Source organism: Thermobia domestica, chromosome 15 (genome assembly GCF_964235325.1).
Source record: "Thermobia domestica chromosome 15, izTheDome1.hap1.1, whole genome shotgun sequence".
NCBI classification, from domain to species: Eukaryota; Metazoa; Arthropoda; class Insecta; order Zygentoma; family Lepismatidae; genus Thermobia; species Thermobia domestica.
The window spans coordinates 1,051,855-1,073,409 of NC_137468.1; the positions used below are offsets into that span (position 1 = coordinate 1,051,855).

At 34.7% G+C, this 21,555-nt stretch overlaps 2 protein-coding genes across 2 annotated transcripts in view; both read left to right on the plus strand.

Moving 5' to 3' along the window:
• Positions 1-4,697, plus strand: part of LOC145671800 (sodium-coupled monocarboxylate transporter 1-like) — a 136,008-nt gene extending 131,311 nt beyond the window's left edge. Inside the window, exon 14 of the mRNA XM_081741031.1 lies at positions 2,617-4,697. Within this exon, the coding sequence (XP_081597157.1) occupies positions 2,617-2,772 (156 nt within the window). The 3' untranslated portion in view covers positions 2,773-4,697. The remainder of the gene's footprint in view (positions 1-2,616) is intronic.
• A 16,051-nt stretch (positions 4,698-20,748) lies between these two features.
• LOC145672027 (putative transporter YutK) overlaps positions 20,749-21,555 on the plus strand; it is a 134,154-nt gene continuing 133,347 nt past the window's right edge. Inside the window, exon 1 of the mRNA XM_081741220.1 lies at positions 20,749-21,231. The gene's annotated coding sequence lies outside the window, so the exon portion shown is untranslated. The remainder of the gene's footprint in view (positions 21,232-21,555) is intronic.

A 21,555-nucleotide genomic window follows, 5' to 3' on the forward strand; every position in this document is an offset into this window, starting at 1 on the left:
CTTTCGCTGTGCTTTATCAAATAGAGAGGAAAGATAGGAGGTAACGTACTTGTCTTTTCACCTCTTTCTGAGGCACTTGGAAGAGTCTGGGCGAAGAAGTTTTAAGATATGTACAAATAGATGAGGTCAGATGACCTATTTTAGTCAGTGCGTTCTGGTATAGGTCAGTTGTTCGTTTCTTCCTTTTATGCGAATCGTGCAGTGCCTACTAAAATTAAAATTCACAACACAGTTTTGGCTATTATTCTTCTCTTCCTTTATATATTCTGTAAATAACTGATTTATGTTTCAACAACGATCATCTATTAGAATAGAGAATTTCTTTTTAATACATTAACACAATCTTCTAGAGATATTTTTGAATTTGATAAATCCCTCTCTGTTTTCACAGACAAAATAACTACACTAGTCGGCATGTGCTTCAATTTGAGGCACTTTCTGCCCAACACACGTCCAAAATCCCCAACATAAACAATATAAAATTAAAATTTTTACATCTACCCATTAGAGGAATATCCGAAAGCAAAATATGTGGACGTTGAAAAACGTAATATTGAATATTTTGACTTTCAAACTGTTATGCTTAAGTATGAGAAGTCCTGTGAAACAACGCTGTTCAGCCGTCTCTTCGTCAACGGGTATCAGAGCAAAATTCTTGAGAATTTCCTTCGTGTTTTGGTGGTTCTGAATGCATTATGATTGGAATGGGTACATTACTCAAATTTGAATGATTCTGTGAAGGGTTAAGACGAACAGTAAAATGCTGCTTGATTTTGATTTGTCTATTTACATATTAAGAATATTGCTAGCATGACAAATGAATTTTACTCAATTTTTCAAGCTGAAGACGTCGATTCTGACGATGATTGAAACTGACTATGCATTGATGATAAGCTCTTTTGAATTTTTTTTAAAGTAATATAGACTAAAATTATTAAAACACTATTCATCTTTCTGAGCAACAGCAGGATTCTGTCGATATTTTGAAATTGTCATATTGCCTGGTGGTTTTCTGGCAGTTTTCTACACGAATCTGACGCAACTTTGAGTGATCTCGTCAGCATGAGTGTTTCGTTTTCAACAGTGGATCTTGATAGAGCGAAAATGATAAAAAGATTGCGAGAAGTGTTTTATTATTTAATTATTTATTTATCTATTTATTTATTTATTTATTTGGATTCAGTCTCAATAAATAGGTTCGATCTCCACCATTACCCTTTTATCGAAACCGATCTACCATTTCCAGTTTCAATTGGCTTCTCCAGTTTGAGAATCTATTATTGTATTACAATACCAATCAAAATGTATTTCTTTAAACTCATCTAATTGCTGTCTCAGTGTAATTAAAGCATAAAAGTACAGATTGGAAGCAGTGATAATAGTAGTTACAGTAGTGAGGAAAAGGAAATGCTTCATATTCACTGGAATAATTACTAAAACTAAGGAATGTTTTCAAGAAACATGGTCCTCATCATGAGCTTCATTAAGTAAGAAAAAGGTTAAAAAGTAACTAGTAAAAAACTAAGGATATTATAAAATAGAGTATCTGCTCTTACAACAAAATCTTGAATCCATACGTCACAGTTTCGTCACCTCTACTCCGCCCACCCCGCCCAATAAGATCGCAATGTTTTGAGTCAACATTCATGGCTGAAACTAAAGTAGCCAATCAGACGATGGCGTAAAGGAGGGTAGCCAATCAGAAGTGCCGATGCTCGGCTGCTTTTTGGTTTCATTGATTTAATAGGATAAAGATACATATGGGCAGATCCTCTATTTTATAACATCCTTGTAAAAAGTATATAGAAAGGTGAAGAGATGAAAGGTAATTCGAAGTAAAAGTAAACTTCACGTTTTAAAAAAGAAAAAGAAACCCCTCTCAAACTTTATAAGAAAGAAAGACGTTTCATTTGCCATATTGTTTTTGACATCAAGTTGTGCACTTACTTTGTATTATCTTCACCTTTCTACATGTGTTTTTTGCATGTGATTTTAATCTTTTTTTTTTTTTTTTTTTTTTTGACTTATTGAAGCTGATAATGAGGACTGTGTCCCTTGAAAACGTTCGTTAATTTTTAAAAATTTGCGATGAACATGACACCTTTTGTTTTGCTTACTATTGTATAATTAAAGTAGTTATATATATATATATATATATATATATATATATATATATATATATATCAATGGATGATTCAAGTGATTTCGTCATTTCTTGTGGCAACAAACAAAAGTGCAAAGCTCCAAAAGTACCATTTTAGGACGCGGACTGTACGAAAGCTAGGTAAATAAAGCATAGACCCATGTATCATTATATTTATTTTCATGAAATAACTTTCCATGTCGTTCTTATCTCTGATAAGTTTATTCTTTAAAGGCTCTCTCGTTTTTCTCAAATTTAGATAAAAACTACAATTATCTTTATCTCATTATAAGTTTATAGGCCAACTCTAAACACTGCCATTGTAAGTTCTGTGTATAGCATATTTAGTTGGAACTCAACGGAAACAAATGATTCGCTATTCTCCATTCTCTATTATTGACTAAACAAGAAACTGTTAAAGTGGAAAATAAATATAAAATATCATTGCATAAAATGTATTTTTCTATTTGTAGAAAAAGAATCATCCAAGAGATGTACAACAACCTGCAGAGGATTTACCAAAAGTGGAAATTAAGGACAAACTAGGACATGACAACCCAGCTTTTTCATCAGTCGATAGTGAAGCCAAGGAGCAACAAAGGAACGCCGATATAAGTAATCCGTCATAGTTTCCATTTTAATTCAATCACCTTTTACTAGTTAATTGTATATTTATAATAAAACCCCATAAACAGTATTAGTGCCATTATATGAGGCACACAAATGTAATTTATATTTATTTTTATAGTTTGTATTATTACAGTGCACTGAAAACTAGATAATTTGCTAAAGAAAAGAATGTATTTTAATTAAATGACATATGATGTGAATTGAAAAGAGTATCAATTGTTGAACCTTCAAATGGTTCACTGATCTTCAAGAAAATAAGTGTAGCACTCTCTTCTTAAATGATGACATCACAGATAAAGCAAAAAAGGAACATAGACGATTAAAAGTAAACTATTATTCGGAGCCCATAGAGTTCGGACATTTATGACCCAAAAACTTTGAAAATACGCATGCATTTATGCTCTAAAAATGGTAAAATATGATAAAATGATCCACAGAAAGTAAATAAATATTTAACAGAAGTTCTTAAGAATAGCCATTCATTAGAGTACGTTTGTTTTATCTTCGCATACCTCCCGCCAGTGCACTTGGTTGGGTTTTAGAATATTTTCTGCAGTTTTTTAAAAATATCATACGTGCCTTGTCATAGTTTATATGTTAACTGCAGTTTATTGTTTCTTGTTTACATTACCCTCTTCATTAAAATTTGCTATTAATTCTCGATCCTGATTGGCTCGTTGTGATTCTCGTTCCTCATTGACTGTTATATTATTGTCTTATATCCGCAACCAGCACACTGACTACTCTTTCTCGTAACAATTTATACGATAATATATAACAAATCTTTCTCACAGCACCTAAGAACAGTAACTAAGATGCAAATATAAGGATCAATTATAGAAAGGTGAAAGGACAGTTACACCTAGACACACCTGAAATACGTAAACAAATGCTCGTTTGTGGTTGGCCAAACTGGAAAATGTAAATAAAACCTTATCTCTGATTGGTCGAACGCCTGTCCACAATATTTAAAGGGAACTTCTAGAAATATTTATATATATATATATATATTTGCTTATTTTATATAAGTTTGTTTATAACAGTTTGTTTGTTTGTTTGTTTTCCTTACAGTTTTCCAATAACTATTTCCTTGCAGTTTTACTCTTAAAGGCAATCTTACAGTTGACATAATACAGAAAATTATTAACTGGAACATGTTCCCCCGTCTTTCTATCTAACGATGCCCGTGCACACATATAATAGCGATAACTGAAAATGCTATTGTCATCCATTACTTTGTATTTTTTGTTTCCTAACAGAACTTGAGTTTTGGTGGCTGTTTTTATTAGTCAAATACTTATGGTAATGATGGCAACGTTGCTCAACATTTTTTGCGCAACTTCCAACTTTGTTGCTTGCTCATTAAGGTTTTATTGTGTCAACAGCTAAGGGAGTAAAAGTTTGCGCATTTCATTGCACCCCTGATATGAGCAAAGGGGGCCCGAGAAGACTTGTTGCAGAAAGACGAACTTATTCTTCCGTAATCTTTTTGGTAGAAAGACTCAAGAAAGCATTTTGTGATCGCGCAAATTCGACCAAAGTCTAAGGTCCTGCGCCTCGTGATCCCTCGGATCTTGAGACTTGGCGATTGCCAAGTAGACAACGTGGCCAGTCCAGCACTGCGTGTATGTGACGTTAGTTTTCAGCCAGCCCATCAAATGAGGTCATTGCTATTTGGGGGGTATTTGAAGTGCTCAGTTGCCATGCATGAACAAGTGTATTACAGTGATTTGTGAGTGATGTGGCGCTTTGCTGTGTTTCCCAGTGTATTTTAACTCGCAACTTAACCGTGGCTTGGCAAGTACACGTTGCAGACAGAATCATCTTTAAGTGAGAACCGTGCCAAGAAAAAACAACGTACTATAATACGAATAAGTTACCAAAGTTATTCTTTTCTAAATGCGATATCTTTAAGCTCTGAAGTATTAATTACAGCATATACCTTACTCCGTACAGAGAAAAACTGGTTGGCCTTTCCTCGTTATCAATACTGGCAAATATATTTCTGAGTATTAAGTAAAACTCTTCTAAAATATTCCTTTATATCACGTGAAATCCAAATACGACCTAAAGCTAAGGTGTGGTTCAAATATGCATTTATATAAGCAATAAAATCCCTATATAAGAATTATGTTTATATTTAATTAGACATATAAGATTTCAGGATAAAAATATATAATAAAAATCCGAACCTTATGTGATTCGTAAAAATTCATCGTCTTGTTTTTATTAGATGTCAACATATCATTGTGTAAAATTATGGTATACATTAAATATGGGCTGAACTATTAGAAATGTAATATAATCTGACCAAAAAGAACTTACAAAGAAGTTTTGTATAATTGTAAATGATTAATATTTCATGAATTATTAAGAAGACAGGTGGAACTCTTACTTCGTTGATTGTGTGTGTAAGAGTTTTCCTGAACGGTTTCGACCACTTAGGCTATGGCCTGTTAACCAGGTTAAGTCATTCAAAAGATCAAATCACTTTATAAACATATTTTTGCATAATTTGCCTTTCCACTGCATAATGCATACCTCTTAGGTGTAATACGGGAAGCTGAAATTTTTAAAATTCAGAATGTTCTATCTGTTTCAGGACGACGAAGCACTTATTTCTTGATATTCTGTTTGTGTACGTAGGAAACATTTTCAGGTCGATTTCCTCATGAAAAAACTGAAAATTTAACAATTGTTTTTCATTTATTAACAATGAAAGAATGTCTTTTAGGCACCGCTTCTTCTTTTTTTGATGTTCCTTATACAGTTAACTTTAGACTTCAGTGCAAAAATTAAATTAATATTAATATATAAGAAATTATTGAATATGTAAGAATTGAAGACTTCGGTGCAAGAAGGGAACAACTCCAACTTTATATTTGATTCAGGACTGAAGCAAAATATTGTTAAAAATCAATTTATTTTACTTTAGCCTCCAAACTTTTTGTACAAAAAGGTATTATTGCAGGAGTTAAACCTTTCTTTACAAAAAGTTTGGAGGCGAAAATACAATAAATTGATTTTTAATAATGTTTTTCTCCAGTTCTGAAACAAATGTAAAATTGGAGTTCTCCCCCTTCTTGCACCGAAGTCTTCAATTATAAACCACCAATGAAGTAAGTATTTCATTGCTCTTTTTAATAATTCGATTAAATATTTCTGTCAATTTTTGTCTAAGTAAATAGTCTTTCATGAATTTATTTATAATGAATAAATAAATGTATGCAACTAAACACATTATTACATCACAAATCTCATACCACAAGTTCTGATTCAATTTTTCTATTTCTGACGCAAATTTGAGTTGGTCTAGTATAAAAAGATTTTCAAATTTTTCCTCGTATGTATATATTTTAAGAAGGCTTTAATTTCTGCAAAAATCAGTTACCATGTATTCAGGAATTTAAATGATATGTACTCTTACAATATACATATCAAATCCTATGTATAATTTGTATAAATATCTTACAGTATATATACAATAGTAAATAATAACAACAGTTATATATCTCTTCCACGAAAATACAGGCAAAATTGTCGGTTTATTTATACATTCTTTCTCCTATCATCAATCGGAGACAATGAACTTCCCATTAATGTCAGGTTGTTTAAAGGAACTTTCTACTAAATTCCAGTTAGTGCAAAGTACTGAAAAAATGTTAAATTCATATTTAAAAAAATATATGTTTTAGCTTCGTATAAATTCTTATTGAGATAAGCAAGACTCTAACGTAACGTAATCATTACAGATAAACCAATTTTTAATTATAAAAGAGAAACTTCTAAGTCCTTCATTCTGTGTACCACATTAATTCATAATAGTAAACAGTCATGCTGATAGGTGTCGCCACATGCCTGTCAGACGCCAGTAGATGTCGCTGACTACTGTGGAGATTTAATTGCAACCCCAAAACTGCATTGTTTCATATTAATTATTACAAAATAGAATAAGAATGCAACCATACTTAGATTTGAGTATTAAAATTTGTCTGTTAGTAAAAATAATATATTATTATGGTTTAATTGCAACTTAAGACAATAGTTTCAGTTTAATTATTTGAAAATGGATAATGATGATACAGAACATTAACCTGTTTTCCTGTTTATTAATAGGATAAGAGCTATAACCATACTTTACATTTGAGTATTTGTGTAATCACATGTTAGTTGGTGAGAAACTAAAGAAGTTCGAATGTAAACAATTAGAGATTTTGGCTTAAGCACGATTTTAACATTTTAACCTCTAGTGTATATAGAACTGAAGATTGAGTTCATTTGCAGTTTAACGTCTCTTTCAACAGCGCGGCTATATGAGACGGAACCTATTGATTAACGTGGAATCTGAAACACATGAGCTTCCGCTGGGAATCGAACCCGGGTTCCCACGCCAAAGACGCGTACGCTAACCTCTTAGCCACGAAGGAGTTCACAGAGTCGAAGGCTAGGACACTACAACTAGTACTATTAAGTTGTGTTAGAGTTTCGGTATTATGAAAATACCTTCATCAGACATAATATGAGTTATATCTACTTTATTTTTATAACAAATACAATGCTAAGAGAAGTCACGCTCACCAGTCAATGACAGCCCGGCATTTGTTGAAATCTCTTCACACTGAAAGCTCAACATTCCAAAACCTCAACGAATGGCGATATGTGATTGGTTCCTGAGTATTCCTTCTCTTCTTACCATTGCAATTTATTGTCAGAATGAAGTAGATGTAAATCATAAGGTGTCTTCTAATGAAGCAGTTGTTATAGTGCCGAAACCGTAACGGAGTTTAATGACTGTTCAGAGTTTTATTTTTCTCACGAAATATAATGTATTAACGGAAATGGGTCTGAAATATTTCCTTGTTCATAATAGTATATAAATGAAAGAATAATTGGTGAACTTTACTATGAACATCTCACTTCAATTCGAAACCTCCTAATAAGACAACTAAAATGTACTCTTATTAGTGTGTTGGGTGAGTGCAAGCGCTTTACCCCGACAAAATATTATACATTACTTTTTCCTATATTTTAATCTGATGAATTTCATACTAATTTCATATTGCATGTGTGCTACAGTACACTACAAGTTTTAAATGTTAACTTGAAATGAAAGTTTACCACCTTAAAATTTCTTAGGAGCATAAAACCAAAAAAATGATAATAATGTAAAAAAAAAAAAAAAAAAAAAAAATGAATTATACAAGTTGGTGTTTGTAAAACATATATCTGTACAGTATATGTAAACAGTATATGTAAGTATATAAATGTTACCGTATTATTTTCCTTGTATGATATTATTTAAGATATATAAATTTGAATCAATAAAGTATATTTTTTCAAATTGTAATCTTTATTTCCTTTTCGTTAAACTTTATCTGGACTGGAAATTAACGTTGGTAAAGGTAGGAATTACCCTGGAGTGTCTTCCTTGCTTGCTGACGTCAGAACAGCTTCTAATTACGTATAGTTCAGTGACTTTGTAAATGCACTTTGGATAGAATCGTTCAATTTGCTGTTTCAGTGTGCATGTTTTTCCCCGGAGTGCATGAGCTATAAACAGTTCCAAACACAAATGCGATTCAACGTAAATTTAACTTAGAATTGGCAAATCCACAGATACATTATTTTTCTGAAATCAATCACGTATCCTATGAATCTATTAGTAATAATTTTTCAAGGCGCGAGCATAGTTTCCTAACCTGAATTTACGTGGACGTATCCAAAAGAAACCGGACTGACTCACGTTGGCACGAGCTCCAACTCAGTCCTGTCTGTTTTGAAATACAGTTGATCATGAAACTATGATCCTCGTTGATTTTTTGACAGATGTTTCGATGTTTTCGTCGCTTCGAAATGACGTGCATGATCTTATGATCTTCAACAATCATCTCACTGCATTTAAAGGATCTAAACCATTCGAAAAATTGTATGCGATTCATAGTATCCTTCTTGAAAGGTGTACTGTTAAAGCATTTGGTAAGTTTTCGTTTTCGATTTTCCAAGTAGGCAGCATAATTTCAAACACACTCTTTGTTCTTTTGAATCTGCCATAACGATTTCGCAGTTGGCAAACAAGAACAGTTGAGAAAAACAATAATACGACAAAACGTTAAGCTCTTACCCAGACTCCGCTTAGCCAACTGATTTGGGAAAGTCTCTAGTAGATCCACCTAGCGGGAGAACTCTCTATTATGCCTAGAAACGGCGGCGCTCTTTCAATCCGGTTTCTTTCTGGCCCCTCTGGTATATTTATATTGCCGCGGCTGTCTTCTGTAAACAAACCTCAAACTAAAAACCACTTGTTTGAAGTATCTTCCAAATTATGTGATAAATCGTATGTTGTTATAGACAGAATGCGAGATGTGTATAGCAACATAATCTAAAAGTGACATAGTACCTCTCTCTCCGACGAATTGGTATGATGGCTTCCCAGTATATACACCACCGTCCTTTTCGTCCAGCAATCAACCCCTATGTCTAAACATAAAACAAAAAGTGCTACAAGGTAGTATGTTTCTGGGTCTGTACAACCAAATGGTCTTGCTTAGTGTTGTAAATAAATAAATAAATAAAAATAGAAAATACAAAAAGTTTTTATAAAAAAATAAAAATGCTGTAGTTTTCACGATTTAACAGATTTTTATTTTCCAATACAATAATTCTTTTGTTTCTTTTCAACTAACTTAGTCTAAACAAATATGTTATAAAACAGAGGATCTCCCTATACAACAAAATCGTGAATCCATACGTCATAGTTTCATCACCCTTACTCCGATCGCTCCGCCCAATAAGATCGCAATGTTTTGACCCAATATTAAATAGTAAAACAAGTCGGAGAATAGCACTCAATACATTGTATCTAGAACTAAAGTTGAAAGAGAACACGGTATCTTTCATTTAAATCGATTTTTAACGGTTTCTTGTTTTGTTTTTTTTATTTCAGCTACAAAAAATGGGGATAAAGGGGCTTCACCACAGAAAATATTTGTCATATAACATTAAAATGGAATAATTTTTACGAAAACTATAACGCTCATATCATTTTACTTATATCCAAGAACTTCTAAGTTCGAGAGCTTATCTCCTTTCACACTCTCGTCGTTGACCGATTTTATTGCCCAGTAATGGTAATGCTAGGAAACACGAAAGAAACTATCACAAAACTGATAACCAGTAGCGCTCGTACCTGACAAACAGAAAACAAGTAGTAAAAATACAAAAAATAATTAACAATAAGCAAGTCACATTTTCATCCACAACTGCTACTATCTCTGCTGGTGTTCCTCAAGGCTCAATTATAGGGCCAATTCTTTTTTTATTTTACATAAATAATCTTGTTCAATATATGCATCCCCAACATATTGTACTATATGCTGACGATGTAAATGTCCTTGTAACAGCGGACAATACAGTTGAACTAGAAAGTAAATTAAAACAAACTGTGCAGCGTTTGATAAAATGGACATCTCAGAATCAACTGCTGATAAATGCAAAGAAAACAAAAGCACTGAATTTTCATTACTCATGTACACCTCGAACAGTACCACCCATTGTGATAAATTCAACTGATGTAGACTATTCAAAATCCACTAAATTTTTAGGTGTAACAATAAGCAATAGGCTTACATGGGATGCACATATTACTGAGCTAAACAGCAAATTAAGCCGTATCTGTTTTGTCATTTATAGACTACGTGGTTCAGTGTCAAAAGAAACTTTGCTGTTATTGTACTATGGTAAGTTTCAATCCTTGTTAAATTACGGAATAATTTTCTGGGGAGCCTCCTATTCCAGTGTTACTACTTTTCGTTTACAGAAAAAGGCAATAAGATCTATTTTTAATCTATCACCAAAGTCCTCATACAAAAGGGTCTTTCAGTCAAATAAAATTTTAACTGTGCCTTGTCTGTACATATACAAAAGTATCATATATGTAAAGAGAAATGAAAGTAGTTTTCTTCATGTTGACGATGTACATTCATACAACACACGACAAAAGAATAACATATTCACAGCATACCAAAACTATGCGTGCACCAAAAGAAGTGTTCTTCCTATGTCCGCTAAGTTGTTTAATAAGCTCCCAAGTTATTTGAAGGATATCAAAAAAACATACGAAATTTCAAAAATGAACTATTTAATTTTTTGTGTAACAAAATGTATTATCATATTAATGAATACTTGGGTGATAGTTTGTAAAATAATGTAAATCAATTATATTGAAATGTCTTATTATTATTTGACAAGTCCTATGTACTGGTCTCTGACCAATAATGTACGACATGGATGAATAAACAATGAATGAATGAATGAATTTACGATTTTGTTTTGGGGGAGGGTTTGCTAACTTTTGGGGGGGCTTTGCCTGAAAATATGAAAATTCTGCAAGATATTTCATATAGTAAGTAAGATTTCGGAGGGGGGGACTTAAGCCTGGGAGCCCCCTAAATACGCCACTGCTGATAACCAATATTTATTTCAAATAATGTCTGCTTAAAATGAGTGGAATTGACGAAAATAAGACAGTTTGCCAATATTTCTGACGCCACCTGCTAGCCGTTAGTGAAGCGCATTCAGAATAAGGTTCGTGTGAGCGAGCCGCTTTCAGAGCAGCAAAGACATACGCAGGATGTAGACCCTGGCGGTCCAGAGGCCCTTTCTCCCGAAATCACTATTTTTCTGAAAAATTTACCTAATTTTAGAGATGATGTTGGGCATTTTAGAACAGTATGTCCTCATATTGAATTTGAAACCTTCAAAAACTTTTTGCTGCCTGAAATAAATTTCCACCTACGCTCTTGCAAAGCAGGACGATTTTAGGAAGTGATCAGAGAATAATTCTTCCTTGGAGAAAAGACAATTCCCCAGAGGTCATATATCGATAGTTCCCGATGTGATACCAGTATTTGTGTATTGCCATTTTTCACTCTCAGTGTATTAAAACTCACCCCAAAGAAACTGTTCGGAAATTTTCATTGGTTCTTCCCTCTCACTCTCATACCAATGGGGCCGACCTTTTACATATACTACATCTGGAATATCACTATTTATGTCAGTGACCCCGAAAACTATGAATTCCACACAAATATAGGGTGTTTTCGATTCGTTTTGCCCGTCACGTCCCACTCTGACCTCCATGGCAACCAAGGCTTTACTTATACTTAAGCAGCTTCGGCAGTGTCACTATTCATTTTTGCAACCCCGAAAACTATGGATTCGACATTAATTTCGTAAGTATTCTATTATTTTTACGTCACCCCTTCTCCTTCTAGGAATGGTTTCAGTTTCTTACCCCTCACAGTGTATTTTCAGATTGTAATTTATACGTATACTAAATTCGTTTGAAATTCCAGCTGGAGTCCAAATTGCAGCGTACGGTTATGAGTGATATTTCAGGTTCGTTATCAGGTTATTTAAATAGACTGTTTTTTATTTCTCCGTGTACCCACTGTCACTGACGAGACCACCCGGTACGATTACGATTGAACTTCAAGTTTCAACAACAAATCGTCCCAAATAGCATTGGTTCGGGTAATACATATGTCTCGTGTAGCCTAAGGGGGGAATCTACCAAAAAAATAATAAAAATAACCTGATCACACAATGGTTGTCTAAGAGATAAGCGTGGTGTTCTACCGTACTACATTAACATCATGGCCTGCAAATGAACATATAACCCTCACAAGCGATTCAGTGTCAAAAATTTCTAAAAATATATAAATACATTACAATAACAAATACGCCGACTGTCGTCGTTGTGCACAACTTCATCATGATATGACGTAAGGAAATGACTTAAATTAAGGTAGTAGGATTTAATATCGAAGTTGAAATATCGCAAGTTAAAAAAAAAGCATGTAATAACAAATCTCATATTTGCGAATAATTTCGGTTTAAATTAACTGCGACTACATTTAATTCAAAATTGAACTTCTGGAAATGCATAATATGAGCGTAGCTAAAAGAAAGAAAAAACAAGAACGGCCGGGATTCGAATCTAGGACCATCCACTTAGAAGTCACTTACACTAATCATTCATCTAACACGCTATTTTTTAAAATTATCTGTTCGCATCCAAGTGACACTCTTATACGCATTTCCATCTTTTTTTTTTTTTTTGGTAAAAGAAAAAACTTTTCTTTTCAAAAGTCTAACTTGTTTACGACGATTTGTTTCATTTTTCACAAAAGCTTCGCAAAAGGTGATTTGTTGTCTGAGTATTTGGCACTACTTTAACAGATGGTTCTGTCAAATATAACTCAACATAGTAGTAACAAACGTTTACTGCCTTAAAAAATGTTCCTGAACAAGGGGAAGTTCATGTAGCTAAAGGAAAAGTATATGAATGACTGCTCAGAGTTCTCCGTGGATAAATGGATAGAATTATGGTTCGATAGCTAAGAGGATCGTGGTTCGAAACTCGTCTTGGAAGGTGAAGATCTTTTAAAATTCTTAATTCCGTAGATCTTAAGATCTTTCTCTTCCTTCGTAATCATCTGATGTTCTAAAAAGAGTTCTCCACTTTAATTCGACAACTGGCTTATGTGATCCTCGCAGTTCGGAACCTTTCCTTCTTCTGTTTTCAAAGTCACCATTTTCATCATAATACGGATGCTGCCCGATCATTTTTTTTCTCCAATTCTAAACTTGCATATCTAAATCATTCCTTTCTGTTTCCATATTTGAATCTCTTTCTCTCTCTCTCTCTCTCTCTCTCTCTCTCTCTCTCTCTCAATGTCGTCCATGAACTCATAGGATCAAACCTTCGACTCTTGAAACCAAATGTAAGCGCTCTACCAATGTGCTATTGTAACTCTATAGGTTTGTTGTTAAAAGCAGCGTCATTTTAGATTTATTGGGGAGGGGAATTCTCCATTGACATAAGAGTTTCATTTTTTATATCAGTATTTTACTATACATTTGATCAAACAATGTGTGTTTATCACTCTTCAGGGAGGAGAGAATTACATACTTCTGCCCTACCCAAATGACGTCCATGAAATGTTTGCTTGCAATTACTAGGAAACAAAATTAAATTAATCATTGAAAAACACTCATTTCTGCCAATAGTTTTTATAACTCTGCACCTGCATTACAGACTTTGGGAAGCAGAAAACCTACTGCCGTGATTGACAATTTCCATAGATTTTACAAGGAGCATCTTCCTAGCTTGATGTGATATGCAGTCTTTAAAGAAGGGAAAGAATAAATAAAGGCGTTTATGAAGCTATGGGAACATGTTGTGACTTTTTGTTTAATTCAGGCTCTACAAAGGCATTTCAGAAGAAACGAATGAAAGAGTCGGTTTTAGAGTATAAAGCTTGTAAACATGATTCCTGTTCTTTTTTTCGTCTGAATAGTGGATCGAGACATGTGTTTCTAAATGCATAAGCACACGGCGCAAGAGTTGGTAATTTGGATAAACTTTTTGTAACATTGTCTAAGCAGCGAATTGTACTTGACCCTGGAGCTCCACCAGGGACGATTAAGTTGCGAATCACATTTTTCAAGAAATCTCTCACATTTCCTGGATCCCCTCGAATTTATGGATCATTAAGCTTTTGCATACGTCATTAGAAAGCCTGGTTCAGTATGAAGATGATGACGTACGAACCATGAGATATGTCCAGCATACGTATATGTAATACGTCCAACAAAACAAAACTGTTCTTGAGTTTCAGCTTACCAACGCAGCGCGGCGTAGCAGGATTCTTCCCAAACACTTTCGCAGTACTTACATCATCCTGTTTGTGTCATTGTGAGACTGCGAAGGGGAGGGAGTGAAGAGAATTATAGTATTTATGGCGATTTTGTCGTATTACGAAAGTGATTTTGGAAGAACAGTGTGTCTGCATCAAATTTTGTTCCAGACTGGGCAAGATTTTTACAGAAACCTTGAGAACGTTGCAAGAAGTTCACAGGGAAGAATGTATGAGCCGAACTCAATGTTATGAATGGTTTCAGCATTTCAAAACAGGAAGAATAGCCATCAAAGACGAGGAAAATTCCTAGATGTCCACAATCATGTGATGAAGTTTACGTTCAGAGAGAGTGCAATGTTTTACAGAAAAATGGTCGTTTGATGTCGGCGAATCAGCTGAGGAAATTGAAATCAGTAGATTGTCCTATCACTTTATCTGAACTGCACTGAATGTGCCTCGTCTACATGTAAACTTTGTTGCGCGGTTGTTAACAAATAAACAAAAAGATCGCTTGGAGAAATCTGTGAAAATCTTTTGAATCGTGTAAATGAAGACGATATCATACTTAAGGGGTGATGAGAATTAGGTCTAAGCCGATGGTGATGAAACAACGACATAGACATCCAAATGTATAGAAAATTTTCGGTAAGACTGACGTGAACGTCTCACAAAGCGTTAAAGTGATGCTCATTCTTTTCTTTGAATTTTATACTGTTGTTCATTATGAAACATCGCATGTGACTAAACCACCAACAAAGAACATTATTTAGAAGTGAAGAGGCGTTTGGGGGGGGGGACACTGTAGGGAAGAAGATACCGGAAGCTTCTCTGAACCTAGCCATTTGGCGCTTCTAGTTAAAGAGTTTTTAGCGAAGAAAAAATACAATTGTTGTATCCCAACCACCATACTCGCCTGATTTTGTCCCTGTAGACTTCTTTCTATTGCACAAGTTGAATTCTGCCCTGAAAGATCCCTGTTTCTAATCCATAGAAGAGAACAAACTCGTCATCAGACTTCCAGGCTATCCCCAAGAGTGAATTCCAGGATGTTTCTGCAGTGGAAAATGGCTACTAACGATGTATTAATAGTAGAGGGAATTATTTTGAACCAGGTAAGTCTGAATAACTTCTACAAATGGGAAGTACCATTATATTTAGAAAGTCCCATTTCTTTTTATAGACAAACCTTAATTAAGATACGAGCAGAATCCTCCTAATAGGTGAGGTTTTTTTTTTTTTTATACCAATTTCATCTAAATTTCTGTTCAAAAATATTTTTACTTTATATCTATTACTCGTATTTAAATAACACGAGAAGCGTGTCGAGGCAAGACAATGAGTTACCTTTTGAAGTAGCCTTCTTAGAGGTATCCCACTAGGGTAAGGACACCCAAATAGGTCACCTTACTTTCATTTTCCTGATAATTCCGAGAAAAAAAGCCGAAATTTCTCCCGGACTTTGCCTACGGAAGAAATGTGTTTGATATAATTCGAAGGTCTAATTTATTCAGGGGTAAAAGTGGATGTGAAAAGATAGGGGGGACGGTAGGTAGTGGCATGACGTCACGTCGTTTCCCTGCCTATCTTTGTCCTTTGTATTTTTTTTAGAAATTGGGGGACCTTACATATTGTTAGAGGTGGGAGGACGGCGTCCCCCAGCGTTCCCCTGTACTTTTATCCGTGAATGTATTCCAAAGGTTGTGATGTACCAAGTTACGGGATGTAGTAGCAGCAGTTTCGTAAATGAAATTCTAAAATTGCCTTCAAAATAAATTGATTTTAAATTGGATAATTACATCCAATATTGTTAATTCCCACTCAGTATTTCCAGCACTTTTTGATTGTTTTTTGTTACAGTTGTGATATCAAGGAGTGGCTTCGGGCAGCAACCCACTGAGGTCACGAACTCCTTTCCCCCGGAACATATATTTCATCGTGTTCAACTTGGATTGTCAGTATTTACGCAGTACAAATTTCACTCTGTGTATTGAAACCCACCGGAAAACCTTCCGGAATCCCTTCCGTGAGACCTGGCTAATTTTCGCATCGTTCCCCACTGTTATTTTGAAAGCTTATCACATTAAGTTGCTTTTGCGTGTGGCCCATGTTCTGCTCTGTAGATTACAATACTCCCTACGAAAAATTTTAGGGACATTTTAAAATTAACTCTTTATTCATGAATCCAGAAGACATATTTTCCTTTTTCCATAAGGCAATCGTATTTTTGCATTGGTAACTCGGGTAGAACACATGTTATACTGTTTCAAAATTGATTACTTTTAACATAGGTTATCATGAACACCCAAAAAAGTGGTTCAGATTTTAACCTCTCTTAAACAAGATATGAAAAAAATAAATATTTATCGTATTAAGATAAATATGCAAAAATTCAAAAACAATATAAACTGAAAGCTTGAATGGGACATTCCACGTCAAATCAACAAGTCATCACACTTGACCATCTCAAATTTTCGTAAAAATTAGTGCACAGCTTTATTACAATGGGAGATGAAAAAATCCCAAATATTACCTCTCTCCCCTGAAAGTGTCTTCATACAGGGTGTTCAATTTTTTTTTAAAAAAAAGGTCATTTTTCCGTTACAGTGATTAACAAAAATTGTCATAAAATTGTTAGTATGTGCACTATAGACATAGAACAAACACCATTGAAAAGTTTGAAGATTGCTCTACAAGTTCTATTATATTAAAAGAAACCGTACAATAAAAAACAATACTTCGAAAATTCAAAATAAAATTTGAATTTTGAATTTCGCAGTGAAATGTCCCTTAAAATTGTTCAAAATTGTCCAGATTGTAATCTCATATGTGTACTAAAACACTACAAAGTTGCATTTTGGGCACGAAATGGGATCCGATTCAAAATTCAACATAAACAAAACAGTGCAAGATATTGGCCGTGTGAATATCTGTTCAGATCGATATAACCATTTGCCTGTAGCTATTTACCTGCAGCATCAAAGGAATTTATATTCAACTTCATTTGTTTCTTGATGCATTCATTTGAATTTACACAATTATTCACCTTTCGAGCTATTTACACAGGTATTACGTTTCCAAACAGTATTCGATACAGGTCATTATAGACCCTAGTATGGATGTTCCTAAATTTATATTGACAATATTGATACATGTTATTTTCATCCCTTTGTTTCAGGATTGCTGTTACAAACATATGGAAGTACTCATTGAAACAGGAAAAAGAACTTATGAAAGGGAAAGATATGTTTCCCTTCCTTTCATAATATTTGTATCAAATGTGTTATTAAACACTGTGGCACTGTTGACAATCAGTCCACACACTTTCAGCACAATCAATTAGTCAATAAATTATTTTTCCTATTTCAATTATGAACTTCCACATGTCTGTAACAGCAATCCTGAAACAAAGGGATGAAAATAACATGTATCAATATTGTCAATATAAATTTAGGAACATCCATACTAGGGTCTATAATGACCTGTATCGAATACTGTTTGGAAACGTAATACCTGTGTAAATAGCTCGAAAGGTGAATAATTGTGTAAATTCAAATGAATGCATCAAGAAACAAATGAAGTTGAATATAAATTCCTTTGATGCTGCAGGTAAATAGCTACAGGCAAATGGTTATATCGATCTGAACAGATATTCACACGGCCAATATCTTGCACTGTTTTGTTTATGTTGAATTTTGAATCGGATCCCATTGCGTGCCCAAAATGCAACTTTGTAGTGTTTTGGTACACATATGAGATTACAATCTGGACAATTTTGAACAATTTTACAGGGACATTTCACTGCGAAATTCAAAATTCAAATTTTATTTTGAATTTTCGAAGTATTGTTTTTTATTGTACGGTTTCTTTTAATATAATAGAACTTGTAGAGCAATCTTTAAACTTTTCAATGGTGTTTGTTCCATGTCTATAGTGCACATACTAACAATTTTATGACAATTTTTGTTAATCACTGTAACGGAAAAAATGAACTTTTTTTAAAAAAAAAAAAAATTGAACATCCTGTATAGAGACACTTTCAGGGGAGAGAAGTAATATTTGGGATTTCTTCATCTCTCACTGCAATAAAACTGTGTACCAATTTTTACAAAAATCTAAGATAATCCAGTCAGATTTTGCCATTTCATTGGTTGATTTCACATGAAATGTCCCAAATCTCTCTCTCGCTCTCTACTCCTCCACCTGCCGTTACCTTGGTGAAGTTCTGCGTACGCAGCTAAGCGTGATGATTCTTTTGTTTTGCGTTGATTGTTTTGCAATACGGGTTGATTTATTTGTGGTTGCGGAACTTTCAAGTTAAGAACGAATCTCCCCTATCTACCCCGGTCCTTTATTTTTGATTAATTTGACCAGCAAACAATGTAATGTTGCTTCAAAATCTAATCTTACGGAAGTGCTTTATTTTAAGAATTATTTTTATTTGTTGATTTCTGTTAAAGGATCTACTTTCTCTTTGAAAGTGACGTATTGAAGCTACAAACAAGAAAGTTCCTTACTCATTTCTCATGCTTCCTACACGTGTTGTACTGGGCATATGCTATTCAGAGCCCTGGCTAAAACGTTGATCTCCTAAAGGACAGATGCGAGGATTTTTTTCCCATAAATTTACGTAGTACTAAAGTCGATAACCTATTTTTGACAACTGACAGGACGTGACGTCGTATCTAGATCACACGAGTTTTGTACTTCCTGAATTGTCCATATGCGTACCACCTACAGGAAGGATGTTCATTTTACAATGCGTCATAAGATTGCTAGTGGTTAAACGGTTATAGACGTTACTGGTGGTGCAGGAGACCTGAGTTCGATTCCTGGTAGAGTGACCTACGAGACAAGAATTGAGGTTAGCTTGTCTCAAAAAGCTGCTATGAATCCTGGTGATGAACGCATAAGATACCAGGAAGACATTGTTGCCTGCTTCTTTACATTACTTCCATCTTCCAGTTTACCTTCTGATCTTTCTGTAACGTAAAACGTGCCCGTGGAAGCTAACTAGCCGTCTATTATGTTTTGTTCTTTGCATACTAATCATCCGATTTCCAGCCACCCCTATTTGTCAAATGAAGCATTTCCGGTTCTATTATATATTATATATTATATTATTATTATTATTATTATTATTATTATTATTATTATTAAACCAGTACGGAAAGAAGTAAAGTAGGGAAATATGCTGTTGACAAAACCAAACATACATCGATGGGATTTATCGTGGCTAAGTGGTTAGAATTTCATTGCCTATGCAGGAGGCAGGGTTTGGTTTCTGGTGGTAGGCTATGGTTTGAAGAATAAAATGAAATGAAATCTTTGAGTTTAACGTCCCACGATTATGTCGGCTAGGATAAGGGAGACGATGATTAAATCAAGTGAATGATGACGGAAGAATTGGTAGAATGAAAATATGGGACGAAACGAACGATGTTGTTCACCACAAACTTACTTGGTCGGGGATCCAACCAGGGACCCCAGAGGTAAGAGTTCTGCCACTAACCTACCATGCCCCCTTCTGTAGTCTGAATTAAAGAGACGGATCTACGTCTAATATACGCCTAGGTGCTACATATTTCTTGTGTTCTGGCAACCCTGTCTCACTACAGAGAAAATACATTGGCGTTGAAAGGTTAAAAAATAGAGAAAAAAACATAAAATGCTATCAGGGTGTCTGCTATCAATTGATTGCTTTATATTTCCATCCATACCAGTGGCTCCAACTCGGTGGCGCAACTCAGTTGCTGTGTATGAAAGGACTATAAGGATATACTTCAGTATTACTTTTATCTTAATAAATAGCATCGCCATCGTTTAGCATCTGTTTTTAGGTTTACAGAAGAACATTTTGTTCAGCCCAATGATGTCTATCAGTTGATAAGGCTTTCATCTTTAGTCATGCCTTTCTCCTTAAAACTTTAAAAAAAAAAATATTCTACAATTTGCATTTTCATATGCACGTGCAGTACCTTTAATTATAGGTGTAACGGAACTTATAAACATTGCCCAGCTTAAGTTACTATTCACTGAAGAAATTAGGTAGTTGTGTTCGTATATATGCTACAGTAGAAGTTTCAAACTATTTGAAGTAATTTTAATGCCGCAACAAAACTTGTCTTCCTGACTTGTTATACTGGTTACATGGCTCACCTACGTGCTAATCATCGACGTATGGTTATTACCTAATCAACAGCAGGTCTTTGCACCTCCTCGCAAATTCCTTCTCCTCTCGAGCTATTCAGCCCTGAAGAAAACGATAAAGTTCTACAGGCGGTGAATTATGACACTCGTGTTGTGTTCTGTAGGCTCAATTGTTGGTTGTCATTGACACAGTTTCAAGGAATGAGAGGTGCTGCTTCGTACAACAGCAATACTTTGAAAGGAATCACTTTTTATTTTTTTAAAGTTTTCTTTCGTCTGTAACCTAGAAAAGTTCTGATGCAGTGGGCAGGCGGTTCTTCCCCCAACGTACAAATGATTTCCTGCACCGATGTTATCATTCTGATAAGACAGCCGTTCCCCTCTCACCTGAGCTTGAGATATTCATTCGTGTGCCGACGAGTCAGTGAGTGACTGCAGTGAAGTGAGCCCTCGAGGTGCTGGTGCTGGCAGGCGGATGACCTGCATCGCAGTGTTTGCCATTCTTTATAATATTTTCTTCCGAAGACTGCACTTGAGTGCTTGTTTGTCACTTCCAAATTGGATATCAAAGAGAACATCTAGAGACAGTGGGAACCCGTATTGAAACACGTGAGTACCTTTATGTGATTTTCCGCTCCTCTCTAGTAATAACGAATGCAAGTGAAAGTAAAGTATACACGTTCATGGTCTACAATGGGAGAATAACAAGTACTCAAACCTCTGGGAAATTTTACACTTTTGTTATGCCTGTACCTTCCCGTGTTCGATTCCTGGTACATTAAGCTGTAAGCTATTCTCAACTGGAAAGGGACGTTAAGCTCCCAATCGATTAACGAACAGTCTTAATTCTTACTAATCGCCCAAGATTCTGATTGGTAGTGTTAGCCACGAGACGAAACAGAATTATTGTGACGAGATACGAGACATCCCGTT